General features: G+C 39.9%; 1 protein-coding gene across 2 annotated transcripts; it reads left to right on the top strand.

Annotated features, from left to right (window-relative positions):
* Positions 1-5,966: 5,966 nt before the first annotated feature.
* On the top strand, positions 5,967-15,769 carry LOC139951607 (uncharacterized). 2 transcript variants are annotated; one of them, XM_071950575.1, is made up of 6 exons: positions 5,967-6,081; positions 12,016-12,108; positions 12,984-13,315; positions 13,519-13,622; positions 14,311-14,534; positions 15,002-15,769. In XM_071950575.1, the coding sequence occupies exons 2-6, from the start codon at positions 12,018-12,020 to the stop codon at positions 15,370-15,372; spliced, it is 1,122 nt and encodes a 373-aa protein (XP_071806676.1). In that variant the 5' UTR covers positions 5,967-6,081; positions 12,016-12,017; the 3' UTR covers positions 15,373-15,769. The 2 variants fall into 2 exon arrangements, with proteins under 2 accessions (XP_071806676.1, XP_071806675.1); XM_071950574.1 differs by lacking the exon at positions 5,967-6,081 and adding an exon at positions 10,394-10,471 and having other exon boundaries at positions 12,981-13,315.
* Positions 15,770-17,251: the final 1,482 nt, after the last annotated feature.

Consider the following 17,251-nt stretch of genomic DNA (forward strand, 5'->3'; position numbering starts at 1 on the left):
AACAAAATTTGAATATACGTCATAAAAAACAATTTGGTAAAAAAAGTCAAACATATTGAATGCATGTACATTTTTGAGAAAACATTTTCTTGTTTGAATTCCGTCAAGTTATGACGCCTCTTTGGTACAAATAAACAATACAAAAACCTCCGCTGCAATAAATTTGTGTGATCGCTGATATTTTTTGTAAAGTTGTTCTCACTTTCCGTTCAAATATAGGCCCTTTTCGAAACCACGGCTTCAGCTCTGAGATTCGGCTCAGGCTAGCTTGTCCCCGCAGTTTTTTTGACAATGCGCGTGCATTGCATACGCGCTCTCGGGGCTTCAGACGAGAGAACGAGGCCTGAATCCGAATCCTAAGCTAAAAAGCCGTCGATTCGAAAAGGGCCTTATTCTCAATTGGCATCGTTAATTTTGTTAACACAGTCACCAAACGCAACACAAATTACTCGAGAAGAGATACTGTATCAACCGAACATTTTGACTTATTATGATCCAGATTCGTAGACTTGCACAGTCCGCCAGAGCCACAGTTGTGGCGCCCTCTACCGGGCGCCAGAAACAACGTCGCCAGCCAATGCTAGTTCATATTATAATGTCGTTCGCTGTACTGGTTGTGCCTACTGAGCACATAAACCAACAGTAATTCAATTAAGCTTTACAATAAATATGTTCAATTTCAAAGATTTAGGTTTTTGTATTTTTGCTGTTCTTATTTAGATGATTTCCCCATAAAGGGAACTCGGCAAACTCCCAGAAGGGGATATAAACACCAAGCTGGCAACAGCCAATCTTTCATTTACAACATTAGTTTAATGACTATCATTATGAATTGCACAAAACAATATAATTATGATTCAGTAACAAGTCGCTATGCTATGTCTAGTCGTTGTTAAATCAGCGATAAGCTTGGGGGATTCAAACCCCAGCCTTGTACTGTCATGCAGTCTAACCACTGAACCACGGTGACATCGGTTGAGCTGTCCTCTTCACACAAGCAAGCTGCTTGGATTTCTACCTACAACTGATTACCATAAACATCAGTGTCACGGCAGGTTGAAGGCCAATGCAATTCAATACATTGTATATAATATTAATCCTGACTGAGTACAAAGCAAGCCAGACTAGTCAGACGAAGTCAATGATGTTTACCGTGTGCTCATTAGTGCGTCAATTGATGTACAGTACATGCATTGTCACTCTTCGTGCATCAATGTCAAAATGCACAATAAAGTACAACCATAACGTTGACTCTTGTGGTGGCTATACACTCATGTATACCCCTTTCCCTCAACCCCCATGCTCCCACTGTTCATACACCTATGTTCCCAAACGCTATGCACCCCTATATAAACACCACTATGTTCCCACACCCTTGCTGACACCCATAATAGTTTCCACACTCCACTGTTCCGACACTCCTATGTTCTGACACCCATGTTCCAACACCCCTAAACTCTATATGTTCCAACACACCTGTGTTCAAACACCCATTATGTTACACCCCTATTCCGAGCCCCATGTGTCCCACACCACATGCTATAAGACACTCATACTTTCCCATACCCTTAGTTCTAATTGCAGCACCCCCATGTTCCGACACCCCTATGTCCCGACACCCCTTCATTCCGACACCCCTATGTTCCCACAACCCCATGTTCCCATAGCCCTATTGTTCCAACAACCCTATAATCCGACACCCATACATTACCACACACACCTATATTCCGACACTCCTACGTTTCAACATCATAACATGTTCCTTCACCGCTATGTTCCGACACCCCCTTTGTTTTTACTCCCCTATGTTCTAAAAACCCCATAACCAGACACTCATACATTCCCATACCCCTATGTTCAAACACCCATTCCGATACCCCTCTTCCGACAATGCACTGCTACGTTTTGATGAAACCATGTACATATGTACATATAGCCCTAAACCCATATGTTGTGATACATGTACATACTCATAGATTTATATGGATCCTTTTGGTTGGTAAGAAGTTTGCAACAGCTATTCTATTTCCTTGTTAATGAACCATCCGAAGAATCCGGGCCCAATTTCAAAGACCCGCTATATCAGCAGAAAATAGTGGCTTAATACAATACTGTCCGCTAAGCGAAAATGATCAGAATATAAATCAGCCACATGAAGTTTGGCTGGTATAAACCTTACTTTGGTAAGCATAATTAAAGTTGTACTTAGCTACTTTTTGTGCTGAAGCAGCTATGTGACATTGGTCAAAGTGGTCAATTTCATGAAGCCTGTAAGCCGCAAAAACTTGCTAAGCACAGAATATAATTGCTTAGAAGATACAGGTCACCAGCCAACTTACATTGAGTTTGCATTGTTGTGGCTGGTGCCCGCTCTTGTGTATGAGCAAACAAAATCGTCAAGCATTTTTTTCTGTTTTAACAGCTGAATAAAATATTGGGTCCAGGTCACCAGGATCGTGCTGCTGAACACCAAACCAGGACGGGTCACATCACAAAGGGCCGATTTAATCAAGCCTGTTAGCACAACGTTTGCTAAGCACAGAATAGTTTCGCTCAGCAGAAACTGAGTTTGCATTGTTGTGGCTGGTGCCCCATTAATTTTTGCTTAGCATTCTATGCTTTAGCAGCTTTTTAAAACTGGGCCCAGGTCACCATGGTCGTGCCGCTGAATATCAAACCAGGACGGGACACTCCATGGATGGGTGGACCGCCGTTGCTAAAACTTAACAGACCAAATCGACAACGAGTGATGGTTAGAGTGCCCAGCGAAACAGTTGAACTTGCTATTCAATTGTATGGACTTGTTTACAGTCTCGATGAATAAACGCAGAAGACATGACTTGTTTTTATTGAAGTGAAAACCTTGCTTTATATCAACATAGAGGGTGAGTTCAATTTGTCGGACCCTGTCCGTTTGTTGTCGTGATCTGTGTGTGTTGTGCCCGTGTCAGGGTCATTACTGACACGCGATACAGTATAATTAACAGGCAACCACCTCCAGAAACTCCCCAAGAGGACTGTTATGAAAAATTAGTAGTAATAAACAGTTTTTATATCGCGCTTTTTCACACACGAAGAGCGTCTAAAAGCGCTTCCAACATTATAACCCCTGGTCACTGCAGGGCCTTGAATCATTCCTTAAACCATCTCAGCTCCCTTGGGATTCTACTGCCTGTGCTGCCAAATTATGTAACGCACTAAGCTAAATCAATCGCAAGAACCATCACTGCCCTCACCCCTGGGTGGAGAGCAGCAAATCTTGCTCGAGGAACACAAGTTTCCCGACCGGGATTCGAACCCACACTCTGTTGCAAGAGCTTGATCGGTGCTCTTATCCGCTCGGCCACGACACCCTTCAGGCTGAGTCACATCAAAACAGTTCTCAAAACATCCGAACTCGTTCTGAACAACACGAGTTTGGTCTGGCTAGAACGTAGCTTTGGCCGGATAGGGTCTATGGTTTTCTGGCAATGAGTTGGGTATAATAAAATATCTGTTAGATCGTTGCGCCATAAACTCCAGTTTTAATTGGCTAGAAGTTTCTCCTTAAAAGGTGGTTCACCCCCTTGAGACGCCTACAAAATCTGACCCTAGTTTCGTCGCTGCCTGTAATTTATACAGAAATAGTCAAATTATAGTTCTTGTGTCCACTGTAAGGTTACCATAACTCATTTTCGACTTTGACTTTATTTATTGTTCGTGCCACAATGGGTTTTCAATTATTGTGACCCGTACTGGTTCGAAGCTCGGTTCAATAGGACCGACACAAAAGCGACACAGAGAAACATACAATATTAAATGAACCAAATAAAATAGTTGATATTATGGTGATCGAGAACTTACTTTACACTTTCCCCAAGAGATTGGTGATGGTTGTCGTGATTCTGAAGTTCACTCGTTTTGGTATGGTTTGTGGAGTAAGCCAATATTCCATCACAATTGGAAAATATTCAAGAGAGATTGAAAACTTCCATGATTAATTAGAAGGTACATGGAGCATGGAGTAATTCTCAATGCCCACGAAAACTGGGATAGTTTTAGTACTGATTCTAAAGTTAATTCGTTTTGGAATTGTTTGTTGAGTGAGCAAAAAATTGTTTGACAATTGGAAACAGGAGAGATAAATGAAAGGAAACATGTAGGATTCCTAAATTCCACGAAAAATTCGATAGTTTCCACACTTTTCCCCAAGAGTAAAGGTTTTAGTAATGCGTGCGTTAACACAATGTGTTTAAAATATACTTTGCACGACAGCAAAGTATCTTTTTATTCTACTACCGCTGAATATATTTCGAAAGTTTGGAGACTTCTTCTAAAAAGAACTGTCCTGCTTATTAACTTATACCTGGGCGGAAGGTAGAACATCGGCTTGGACTACTACTTTGTCTTGATCGAGGGGATTTCTCGTTGTTAACGTCACTGTCTAGGGGTGTGTTATTAGTATTGGTCTCGACGTTTCGACTAGCTTGCTATAGTCATCATCATCCTATACGTGGAACACTTAAATTTCAGAATCCAACGAGAATTGGGAAAGTTTTAGAAGATATTTCAAACTTCCCTGAGAAATGAGAAAGTGTATAAACTACTTCCCAAATTAAATACCCTCTTGCTGTTGTTTCCAGTGCAGCGTATTTATATATTATTGTACGACAAAAACGAAACGTGTGCACGAAAACAAACCTGGTTGCACAGTTGCTAAAAATTAAAACGTTTGTAAAGAAACATGCGGTATACATATTTGGTAGTCACTCTTTAAATTAGGCACAATAACAATTGACTTGGTAAGAAGTACAACAGCATTCGATAGCATAATATGGACAGATACACCCTTTTTTAATCCAAGCCATTTGAGTCGAATTTGGATTCTGTGTGCTCGTACTCCACTTGCGGATTATTATAACTCTTGCATAACCGATTCATATTTTCGGCAATATCTCAAACACGCAATCACCTTTTGAAATGAAACTTTCACATTTGGTTTTATTGTAGATACAATTAGGATTTAAAAAATTAAACGTTTAAAAAAAGCCACAGGTTTACGTTCCCTATATCAACGTAAGAACACCGTGTAGCCAAAATGTAACGTTTTACTCTCAGTTGAAATGTCAAATCCGAGTGGGGTCCATAAATAATACACCAACATTTTTGTTGTGCATGAATATCTCTGTTTTCGTGGGAGGCTCCCCCCCCCCCCAAAAAAAAAAAAAAAAAAAAAAAAAAAAATATCACAATGGCATTAGCCGTTTCAGTCAGATGACCTTGCTATACGTTAAAGGTACTGGACACCATTGGTAGTTGTCAAAGACCGGTCTTCTCACTTGGTGTATCTCAACAAATGCAGGAAATAACAAAAACATTTTGACTCAATTGGTCGTCGAAGTTGCGAGAGAATAATGGAAGAAAAAACACCCCTGTCGCATAAGTTGTGTGCTTTCAGATGCTTGAATTCAAAACCATGAGGGAGGTCTCAAATTCAATTCTTTTTCTAAAAACTATGTTACTTCAGAGGGACTCGAGCTCACAATATTGTATACTATCAACAGCCCTCCATTGCTCTTTACAAAGTATGTTTTTATGATAAACAATATTTTGAGTAATTATCAATAGAGTCCAGTGCCTTTAAAGGATTTGTCAGAAGTCATCCAAAGAGATATGCGGGTGGCGGACTGTTAACAAAAGTTATCCTTAACTCCAAACTATCAGTGAATAAACTAGCAGGGGGGCATTGTAGCGGGACCAACACTGTTAAAATGACACCAATATGAACGTTCAGGTTGAACGATCACAAAAGTTGTTTCTTTTGGTAGATATTATCCTTTTCAGCCCTTGGAAAACCTTCATGGATTTGTGAGCACATAATAGTATTTTTTTTTTAAATGGAACTGATATTTAGTATAACTGGTTACTGATGCAGGGACAAAGCAAGGATGGAATGAAGCGACAATCGAGCATCATATAACGGGGTACGTGGCGGGGTGCAGGACGGGTAGGAACACCCAATCAGACTTTCGCTGTGTTATTATGGTTCAATACTCTATGCGTGAAACTTCTGTTAGTTGTGGCTGTTCTCTTACAATCTAGGTAAGTGTTTACGTCTATATGCCTAAATTTCTTACTATTATAGTATCACTACTTAAGGTACTGGGGTCGATGTCACAACGAGTTATGACTAGAGTTCTAACTGAGAACTAGTCCTGTAACATATTAAAAACTTTTTGCTAATAAAGACACGTAACTCGTCCTAACTCTATATAACACCAGTCTTAAAGGAACACGTTGCCTTGAATCGGTCGAGTTGGTCTTTGAAAAGCGTTTGTAACCGTTTTTTATAAAATGCATATGGGTAGAAAGATGTTGTAAAAGTAGAATACAATGATCCACACAAACATGCCTCGAAATTGCGTGGTTTTTCTTTTACCTCGTCGACTAACACGTCGGCCATTTATGGGGGTCAACATTTTGACTCCCATAAATGGCCGACCATGTTAGTTCGCACAGTAGAAGGAAAACCACGCAATTTCGAGGCAAACTTGTGTGGATCATTGTATTCTACTTTTAAAACATCTTTCCAACCATATGCATTTTATAAAAAACGGTTACAAACGCTTTTGTTTTGACCAACTCGTCCGATCCAAGGCAACGTGTTCCTTTAAATGCTGTGGACACTATCGGTAATTACTCAAAATATTTATTGGCATAAAACCTTACTTGGAAATGAGTAATGGGGAGAGACTGATGGTATAAAACCTTGTGAGAAACAGCTCCCTCTGAAGTGACCTAGTTTTGGAGAAAGAAGTAATTTTCCACGAATTTGATTTCGAGACCTCAAGTTTAGAACTTGAGGTCTCGAAATCAAGCATTTGAAAGCACACAACTTCGTGTGACAAGGGTGTTTTTTCTTTCATAGATCTCGCAACTCCGACGACCGATCGAGCTCAAATTTTTACAGGTTTGTTATTTTATGCATATGTTGAGATACACCAAGTGAGAAGACTGCTCTTTGACAAATACCAATAGTGTACACTGTCTTTAACTGTTTGTGAAATCCTAAACAAATACCAGTATTCTCATTTGGTGTACCACAACAAATGCATAACATAACAAACAAGTGGACAATTCGCGCAAAATTTGTCATCGAAGTTGCAAAGGAAAAAAACAACATTATTTTGCGTGCTTTCAGATGCATAATAAAGGGCTTCAGCTGAAGTATTTTAATGTTTTAGATTGAGAAATTAGCCCTTTTTCAAAACTTACGTTTTTCAGAGGGAGCAGGTTCAATACTTTTCTACATTGCTCGTTTATACAAACGTAAGTTTTTGTTTATGCTATCAATTATTTTGAGTAAACACCAATGGTGTCAAGTACCTTTAAAACTCGCATCTTGTTGTAGTGTAATAATGATTGTTATAGGCCTAGATGTCTGTTGATGCCACATTGATATTTACTCAGAATACTTGTTAGTAAGCATACAAACTGACTTTGGTAACGACCAATGGGGAGCTGTTGATTATAATATAAAACATTGCTATAAATAGCCTTGATCAAGGCGCTACAGCCAGCCGCGATCTGCAAAATCCCAGTCCCCATCACTGAATTCCGCCAGCGCACCCCCATACATAACACAGTGCATATAATACGTATACAGCGTATGTACACACATACATACTGTACATGTACATGTACCATCTGTATACGGTACACTTAAGGTACATGGGTACTTAGAGCCACGTGTGCGAGGTTGAAAGTAGAAAGACACGACCGTACTCACGACTACGCTATACTGTTCTCGCTGTACAATGTATGGTAATGTACATTTGTGTATGCACTGCATGCGTGTGCAGCGAACCGGGCCGGGGAACAGTACGTCAACAGCCTTGATCAAGGCTATGCTATAAACGGCTCCTTCTGAAGTAATGTAGTTCTTGAGAAAGATGTAATTTCTCACTCAAATACTTATATCTAAATAAGCCTTTTGTAGGCATCTGATAACACACAAAGTTGTGCGACAGGTGTTTTTCTGTCACTATTCTCTGGCAGCTTAGATGACCAATGGATCCTAGTGTTCACAGATATGTGTATTTTATGCATTTCTTGAAAACACCAAGTGCGGATACCGGGGCCAATTTCATATTGCTTGTGACTGGAATTTAGCTGTTGTTTACTTATCATAACAATTAGTCTTAGCCGGTAGTCTAATTTTACTAAGCGCACACTTGTTTGCTTATAAGGGTCATTCCATGTCAGACCAACACACTTTTTTACCTCATGTCTTCCGATTTTGATAAAAATTGCTGTGCTTGTAGGTCCTAATGAGCAATTAATGCACACCAATTTTTAGCCCGATCCGACTTTCCATGTGGTCAGGGCAGAAACCACTAAAATCTGACATTTTTTAAGGTAAAATACCACCTTTTTGGTAAAAATATGTCATAAACATGTCAATTTTTATCACATACATGCAAATTTGGTATCAAAATGATGAGAATTGCATGCTCAAATCAATTCTATTGTTAAAAATAAATTTTCAGAAATGTAGGTTACTGTAATCTTTAATATGTTATCGTGACCTTTGACCCAGTTTTTGAAATAACGCATCATTCCAAAAATCAACGAAATGAAAATCACTTGATATAGCATGTCGTCCTCTATCAGAATCCACTAAGAAACAACTGGGCTCTTCAAGATTTACAACTTTAAGACTATTTTTGTATAGTTGTTAGGTTACAAATTAGTCAATTTATAAACTTTACTTTATAAATAAAGAATAATAAAAAACTTTCCAAAGTTACTAAAACTGTAAATGTTTGGGATTTGTTTATGTTGAGGGCTGATGTGGTCTAACAAGAATCATACTTTAAGATACCAGCAGTGACGCACCCAGGATTTAGTTTGGGTTGTGGGTTGAGGGGGGGGGGGGGGCATATTTCCCAAACAAAATTCTTTCCAAGATGGTAAAAAAAATGTCACCATGCTGCAACTCTGACTTCATCGGAAGGTTAGCATGCCTTTTCGTGTGCTATACGATTTGCGGCGCTATGAAATGGAAAGTGCACAATAAGCACAAAATCTGCTGCTGAACAGCTCTACCAAAACGGGCCCTGAAGTCAGAGTTGCAGCATGGTAAACAAATTGTTCTTGAGGATTTGTCAGAAAGTTATTATGCATTTGTTGTTCAAGATTCATCACAGGGGGTTAAAAGCAAGACTGCATAAGTTTGTGATGATCTACTGAAGAAAGGCAGGCAGCTTCTCCATCTCAACTTTGATGTGATCTCTAACTGGGATCACTAATAATCACAGTGTTGCACCCGAAGGGGTGGGGGGGGGGGGGGGGCGATGAGTCCAGGGGATTGATCCCAGCCCTCCAAGGTGCTCAATTTGTTTGTTTGATTTGTTTTTATTTTTTGTTTTACAATCTTCGAAAGAAATATTTGGGGAAAATATGGCCCACCCCAAAAAATAATAAATCATGGGTGCGTCACTGCTGATAATTTAAATTCTGATTTTGGTTAAACCACATCAGCCATCAACAAGACAAAAATCGCAAACCATGAAGACTTTAAGTAACTTTAAAAACAGAAGAGTGAGTTTTGTTGGTGGATTTATTATGTGAGCCCGTAGCTCATTTAATCTGTTATATAATAGCAGTATGTATTGGAGCTTGTTGTATTGATGTATGTTGTTGCCGATAATTGTTGTTGAATAAACGGAGTAGTATAACTCCACATCGAGAGAAAATAAAATAAATAAATAAATAAAAAAAAAAAAAAAATATTTGTGGTATTGGGACCAAGGATGCGCATGACTTAACTTAACCACTCAAGCTCATTAAATGTATTTAGGAAACCTGTAAACAACGGCGCTTGCTATAATGAGCAGGAGCCACCGGGTTGGACGGCCTTTTATTCCACGATAAGTTTTGTGGGTTATTTTACATGCACGCATACCAATCCCAGTACACGAGATTTAGGGTTAAACGTCCCATCCGAAGGACAACACAAATGTTAGACTAGTACACGTAAGGTTTTTGAAGAAACAAAATAATGTTATGGGCATTTTGGGGTAAAAGTGGGGGAACAAGACTTTATAACATATTTCTGGTGAGCTGAATCCGATAAATTAATGTCCTGAGGGTAAAGCAATGTGATCATCGATATTTAGCATGATGCTTAATGTTATGCAAATGAGCTGGTGTAGCTACAAATGCTTACGTACATCAGCTATAGTATGCCTACCACATAACTTCATACCAATTCAATCAATGCTCAATATTTAGGTTGCTTCTTTACCCCGGTATACTACTTGCTTATACATGAAAGCCGAATGGGCAATTTGGTGGCACTCACAAATCCCTCACTTTTTAGTTGGGTATAGAATGAACTGCTGTTGCCGCGCCTAGGACCATAGTCATACAACGAGTTTGATCATCACCAATACGATGCTGAAATGTATGCATACAAAATAATTTCCAGGTAACTTTTAGGAGTTTGACTCATTGTAGTTAGTATGCAGTGGTTCTGAATCACCATGTTCAAATCACGTGACACATGTGTCATCAATTGGTGTCTTTGTTATCGTATGTGTATTGTTTTATTTAATTTTATTGTGTTTGATACAAGAAATAACAAAGTAGGTTTCCTTGGCTAATATTAGCAAAAATTCATTTGCTAATCGTCTCCTTTTCCCCCACAGATATCCCCATTTTAGCCTGCGCCCCATTCACTAATTACCTTTTCCCAACCTCTTCCCACCCTTAATATTGTCCTTTGTGTTTCCATCATCTTGTGGTCAGCCAGTCCTTCACTTCACCCCCCCCCCTTTTGTCCCCCTATTAATTGTTTACCCCTTGTGTTTTTCTGCATGCTTTCTAACCCCCTTGTATTTCCACTTCACTGCTTATGTTTCACTCACTTACCTTTTCATTTTTGTTGTGTTGTCATTTAGCCTTCGAGAAAGACTCTTCTATGGTTGAAACGTCAGGCCATTAACTATTTTTTGGCACTTAGAAGGAACTTAATAGTTTCCATACGCAGTAAAAAGCCCGCACTTCCCCCTCATCCACTCATCCATTCAATGACGTTTGCTTGCACACATGATTTCGTGTATACGTAGTTTGGCTATGGCTAGGATGACTGATTTTTGGCAAAACACTATCGTGTTAACAATATAATCATGTGACAAAGTTCAACTTCTCTGCACAACTTTCAGTTGACAAAAAGATGAACGCATGAGTGATTGCTTTGAACAATTCAATGTGTGTTGGTTAGTAATGTGTAACAATGTTACAACCTATCTTTGCTTTTCATTTTATGGCTTCTCATAGGCCCTTTTCGCAAACCAAGGATTCGGCTCGAAATAAGGCCCAGGTTAGCTTGGCCCCGCAGTTGTTTTTACATTTTGCGTGTGCTCTGCGTACGGAGCCTGAAGCCAAAACCAACCACATAATGACACGGAAACCTATCTGTAGCTGTAGATGTAGCCACCAATTCGGACATGTAGACCTATACACAAATCTTAACTTTTTTGATAAAGTTAAGCCATCTGAAAGACCGTCCGTATGCGCTAAAAAAAGGATTATAATCAACTAAATTTCCATTTGTTGCATATTATTGCTTGTTCTGGTATTTAACTGGTTTGCTTATCCTGAAAAAAAACGTGGACATTTGGTTTGCAATCCTGTTTCTATCAGGCAAAATATTCATGCTAAGCAAATTGTTGTGCCTAGCATACATTATTAGCAGCTCTATGAACTGCACCCTGGTCATTGGGCGAATGATATTCCCTTCTCTGCTCCCGAAAGTACAGCCCTGGGCACCCTAAGCTCTCCAAATGGCTTTTCATACACAATACCAACCTCTACCCTCGCAGGTACCCCTACCATTGCCAGGCATGTCCACTGCCAATCGAACCTTTTGGCTTATTGAGGAGCCAAATACCCATTGGAACCTTCCTAGAGTTCGGAACTTCTGGAGTTACTCCCTCACTACAGTTAAAACATATTTACTTTACTCTACAGAAATGCCGAGATCCTTCCTAGTCCGGAACCCGTTAAGGAGTTCCACATCGGTGCCTAATATAGCCACCTGTGACCCGACATGGAATCTAAAAGGTAAGATCTTTCAGAACGAAAGGTTTATCGATGGAAAGTTAGTAGTATTTAAAATAGTCCTTGTCAGAAATGTACCTAGAACAGCCTACGCGGGGTGACCGTATCAATAGTCTTTCCAAGAGGGTCTTTGCAATGAGACCAACGGCCGTTGCCTTCTCCTAGAGATGATACATTCTTTCACAGGACTGGTTAGATCATACAAATAAACATACATACATACAAACATTCATACATACACAATGTTTTATATACCTCCATTTCACCAAGACCACAGCGGTTGTGATGAAACAGAGAAACAAATAAACGAAGAGACAAAATGCAAGTTGAACCAAATAGTAAAACAATCATTGTGGGAACAGGTGTGATTTCAGATGCTTCTTGAAAATATGAAGTGTCAGCAGAGCGCAGAGTTGGGGGGAGACTATTCCAAAGTTTAGAAGCGGCAAAAAAGAAGAATTTGTTAGCAGCTGAAGCAAGAGATCTGTGGTTTATTTTGTGTTCGACAAGACGGGTAGTGTCGTTTGATGACCGCAAGCCGACTCTTCCCGGTGTGTACAAAACTAAGCATGATTTTAAATATGGGCCCATATCAAGAGATCGAGAGAGTACATCAGGAGCCTCTGCCGAGATACTGACAGAGTACTTGCTCATAGAGATAAACGGTGTATCACCTTTTAGTGAAGGGGTCTTTCGTGCCAGACGATTAGCGGAATCTGTTGGTAGAGTGTGGAGTGAAAGTGACTTGCCAAGAGACTTATGACGGAATATCTGCAATAGGAAACTAACAGGAGCCAAACATACTTGTTTGTCCAGCGAGACCATCATTATTTTGAAGGTCTTCATCGACATCTGATTGCTTTACTTTATCCCAGCAGGTTTGAAGTCTCCCACCGATAATCAACACCTCGGCGCTTCTATAGGTGAGGAAGACTTAAGTGGGTCACTTGATCTCCATGTTGTGACCTTTGATGACCACCGATCCTGCAATAGCCTCATCGACGACGCCATTGAACCTCTCAATCTTAGTTGCAGATCAAGAAATGACCTTCGACCCGATAGCGCCACCAACGTTAGCGAGGACGTTGAACCGTTGGATCTGCATGTTCCATCGGCATACCGTCAGAACGCATCAGGTCTCAATGAGCCGAAGCGGCAGGTGGGGTTGTCGACTGGCGTTCGACAGCAGCGCCATTCAAGCATGGAAAAGGTAACTTAGTCAATAGAAAACAAAAAGATTTTGACAACAGATTGATTACACATGACGTCATTGACCGCCATCTTTGATGAATTGTGAACGCAGGAAAGGCTCCATCATTTGATACAAATTTTACTAGTACTTTGAATTATAATTAATTCACAAACCTGCCTGCCACTATTAATGGCCGGATGTGTACATAATTTGTATCACAGGACGAAGAGGGCGCTCTAGAAGGAACCTTACACCTACGATCTATCGCCCCATTACACCAGATGCAGTCAGACTACCAGCCAGGAGTCCATAATGCCAATGAACCGTGAGTTATTGTGACATTTTCTGAAAGTTGGAAACCAGCTTGCTATATTATAGACGTATTCTATTTGACTAATTTAAGTTCATTGTCATGACAGTGTTATTTAATCAAATGAATTAGTAACATAACAACTTGGTAACTTGCTGTGAGCTGTTTGAGAACATTGTGATAAACTCTTGGTGGCGCTTTATTGTGAATTCCGCAGTCCTTTCTTTGATTACCACAAGGCTCGTATTAGACCAGTCCCCTGTCTTTAACCATCGTTACACGTTTAAGACCATTGTTCTCACTTGGTGTCTCCCAAGATAAGCACAACTAACCTGTGAAAATTTGGACTAAATTTGATCATCGAATTTGCATAAGAATAACGAAAGAAAACAGCCTTCTTGCACTAATATAAGTGCTTTTAGATGCATAATAAAAAGCTTCTATCAATTGTGACAAGAATGTACATTCTAATACTTATATTTGTTTTATCTTGACAAGTTTGGGATCGATTTAAGGGAAAACACACTCTTCGCTTTTGTACTTCAAACAGAGACTTTAACTGAAAACATTCGGATTTGTATTTCACTGTTAAAAGTGTTAGATCACAGTGTTCAGTATCAAAACAAAACCTAGCAATATTGTAGCTCAGCTCATACCTATGATGTTTGGGTTTTGTTTTATCAACCAACAATATTCCCTTTAGATCCCGGCTTCCCAATGAAAGACACCTACCAATAGACTCCCTTCTTCGGCAGACCCTGGAGAGTGGGTACAATACTGGCAACTTCTTCAGCCAGCAGTTGATGGCCTGTAAACGTAGATCTCCAAACTACAGCACGGACAGCTCAAAGCGACATTGCTGCTGTTTTTGCACTAAGCAGTTTACCGACAAGTTTGACCTCAAACGACACATTCGGACACATACAGGTAAAACCAATGACCTCAAACGACACATTCGAACACACACAGGTAAAACCAATGACCTCAAACGACACATTCGAACACACACAGGTAAAACCAATGACCTTGAACGACACATTCGAACACACACATGTAAAACCAATGACCTCAAACGACACATTCGAACACACACAGGTAACACCAAGTACAATGTAACCTCAAACGACACATTTGGACACACATAGGTAAAACAAATGACCTTGAACGACACATTCGATCACACATCAGGTTTAACCTCTAACAACACATTCAAACACAAACGGTTAAATCAATGATGTCCAACGACACATTTGAACACACACAGGTAAAAGAATGACTTCAATAATTACAATAACTTGGATTAACTTTTACATCCCTAGTATAGTTACATATTAGTATGATTTGTTTAATGTGCATGCGCACTAAAAATGGCCCGTTTGTTTCTTATTTCTAAGGTGTGCGACCGTTCAAGTGTGATCGGTGTTTCCGAGGATTCACTCAACGTTGCTCCTTGGAGATCCACCAGAAGAAGATACACAACATAGACCTCAAGTTTGCTTTCAAGGAGCGACGAGGTAAAATCTACGTCTGCGAACATTGCGGCCACTCCACCGACGAAATCAACACCCACTATGCACACACTGTCCAGGAGCACCGGGGGCCGTCTGGCTGTATTCCTGGTGCCCGTAGCCAGGTTGTTCCGGGGATGGTCAGTGGGCCAGTGGTAGGGGAAGAGATGCCTAAAGATTTTGCTTTTGGTCTTAAGCAAGAACCGAAACCGTACCCGATGTGCCCAGAGCGGGTGTTCGTACCGGGAAAGAATTAAATTGTAAACAGGCAAGGAATGTACACTTTCTGAAATGTTGGTTGATCAGTTGAACTTTCACAGGTCTACCAGACTGACCAAGAAAAACCCAGGCAGACAGACGGGTGTTGAGGTGTGGTATTAGAATAGAACGAAACTATTTGATTCTTCAAATGGGGGCTGGTTATAACTATACAACACTGTTCAATTTTTGAAGCAATTTCACGAAGTGACAAATAAATGAATGTGCCGAAAAACACAAAATTTGTGCAACAAATTTGTGTACCAAACATTGGTCAGTTTACATTTTCAGCAAGCTTCAGGACCTAAAAGGGTAATAGTTTCGTACTAATAATGAATTGCATTACTGTATGGGGAATCACTAGACTTGCCACTTGGCGTTTTCGCGAAAATACGAATCATGACCTGCCAACAACAACAACGACAAGGACGACGACGACAACGACAACGACGACGACGTCCTTGTCAATAACGACAACGACGACAATGACAACGAAAACGAAAACGACGACGAAGGCGATGATGACGACGACGAAAACACCTACGACAACAACGAAAACGGCGAGCGACACGAACAAAAACAACAATGCACATTTTATTGGTGGACCTATAGTAACCCATGTCCCTTTTGTTTACTATTATTGACTTCACGCCTATATAACTCATTCTAAATAATATTTGTTTAAGGAGATTGATAATGTTATGATTTTTTAAAATTTTATTTATTACGGCTTAATATAATTCTTATGAATATCCGGCACTGATTTTGAATACGTTTATTTTTGATATTACCAAGCGATATTATCATGCAATACTGTTCCCTCCGCATGGGTCAACACAGAGCTGTGTCGCCAATGAGTAAGGTGTGACTTTGAGAATAGATGCATTTGGTCACGCGTTTGTTGGACGTCATTTTCGGTCAGTGTAGTCTGGCACCCTGTGTGCACACAAGCGTTTTGTTTTTTTGTATTTTTTCACCGAAAATGACAGTCAATCGCAAGTTGTATAGCCACCTCTTGGTCAACATTATCCTCTACGGGCAAATTTGGACTCAAAAACTGGTAATTCCCCCCAAAATAGTAAGTTTGCCACCAACATTTTGATTTGCAACCATGCAACTTTCAAACACTTTTTTGTCCGAAAATGTTGTTCAGTTTGCACCTAAACTGATCATTTTCCTGGAATAAATAACGAGTGCGGCCCTAAACGGGTCACTTTGCCCCACAAAGGAACAGTTTACCAGTAAGGTAAAGTGGGTCAGGTTATCGCCATGCAAAGTTTCAAATATTATTTATATACCTGAGCAAAGGCTGTTCAGTTTGTCCCCTAACGCCTAAGCAAGAACACCAGACCGGCAAGTTTGACCCCCAAAACAGATCCTTTTTTGACCTAAAAAGGATCAGTTTTAAAACAATAGTGTTGAAAAATAGCAGTCCTAATATCGTTACTAACCCAAAATTACATAACTTGACGCCAAACGCTTAATCATGACCCCTATTCGGGCTAATTTGATCCTAATTTGGTCAGCTTCTACGCTGTATGAGATTTTTGTGACGCTAGGTGGCAGCAGACTTACCAGGTAAATCGTATGTCTTCGTTATGTGCGTGCCCAGATTAATGTAAACATTCATTAAAAAGTTACCTTGAAATGTCTGCTGTCACCTAGCATTGCAAAGTCTCCAACTCGACTTGCATTAGTTGGAACCAATACATACAGCTATTAATGCACATTGCAAAATATCAACTTGTATATTGTTTATTGTATAGATGTTGTACTAATTTTAATACTGTGCTTATGAATATAACCTTTGTTATTGCGTCAATCTACAGTGTATTTAATGTTTGGAGATTTCTGTTCACAGTATTTTTTTGTACAGGG

The sequence above is a fragment of the Asterias amurensis genome, chromosome 19, assembly GCF_032118995.1.
Source record: "Asterias amurensis chromosome 19, ASM3211899v1".
NCBI classification, from domain to species: Eukaryota; Metazoa; Echinodermata; class Asteroidea; order Forcipulatida; family Asteriidae; genus Asterias; species Asterias amurensis.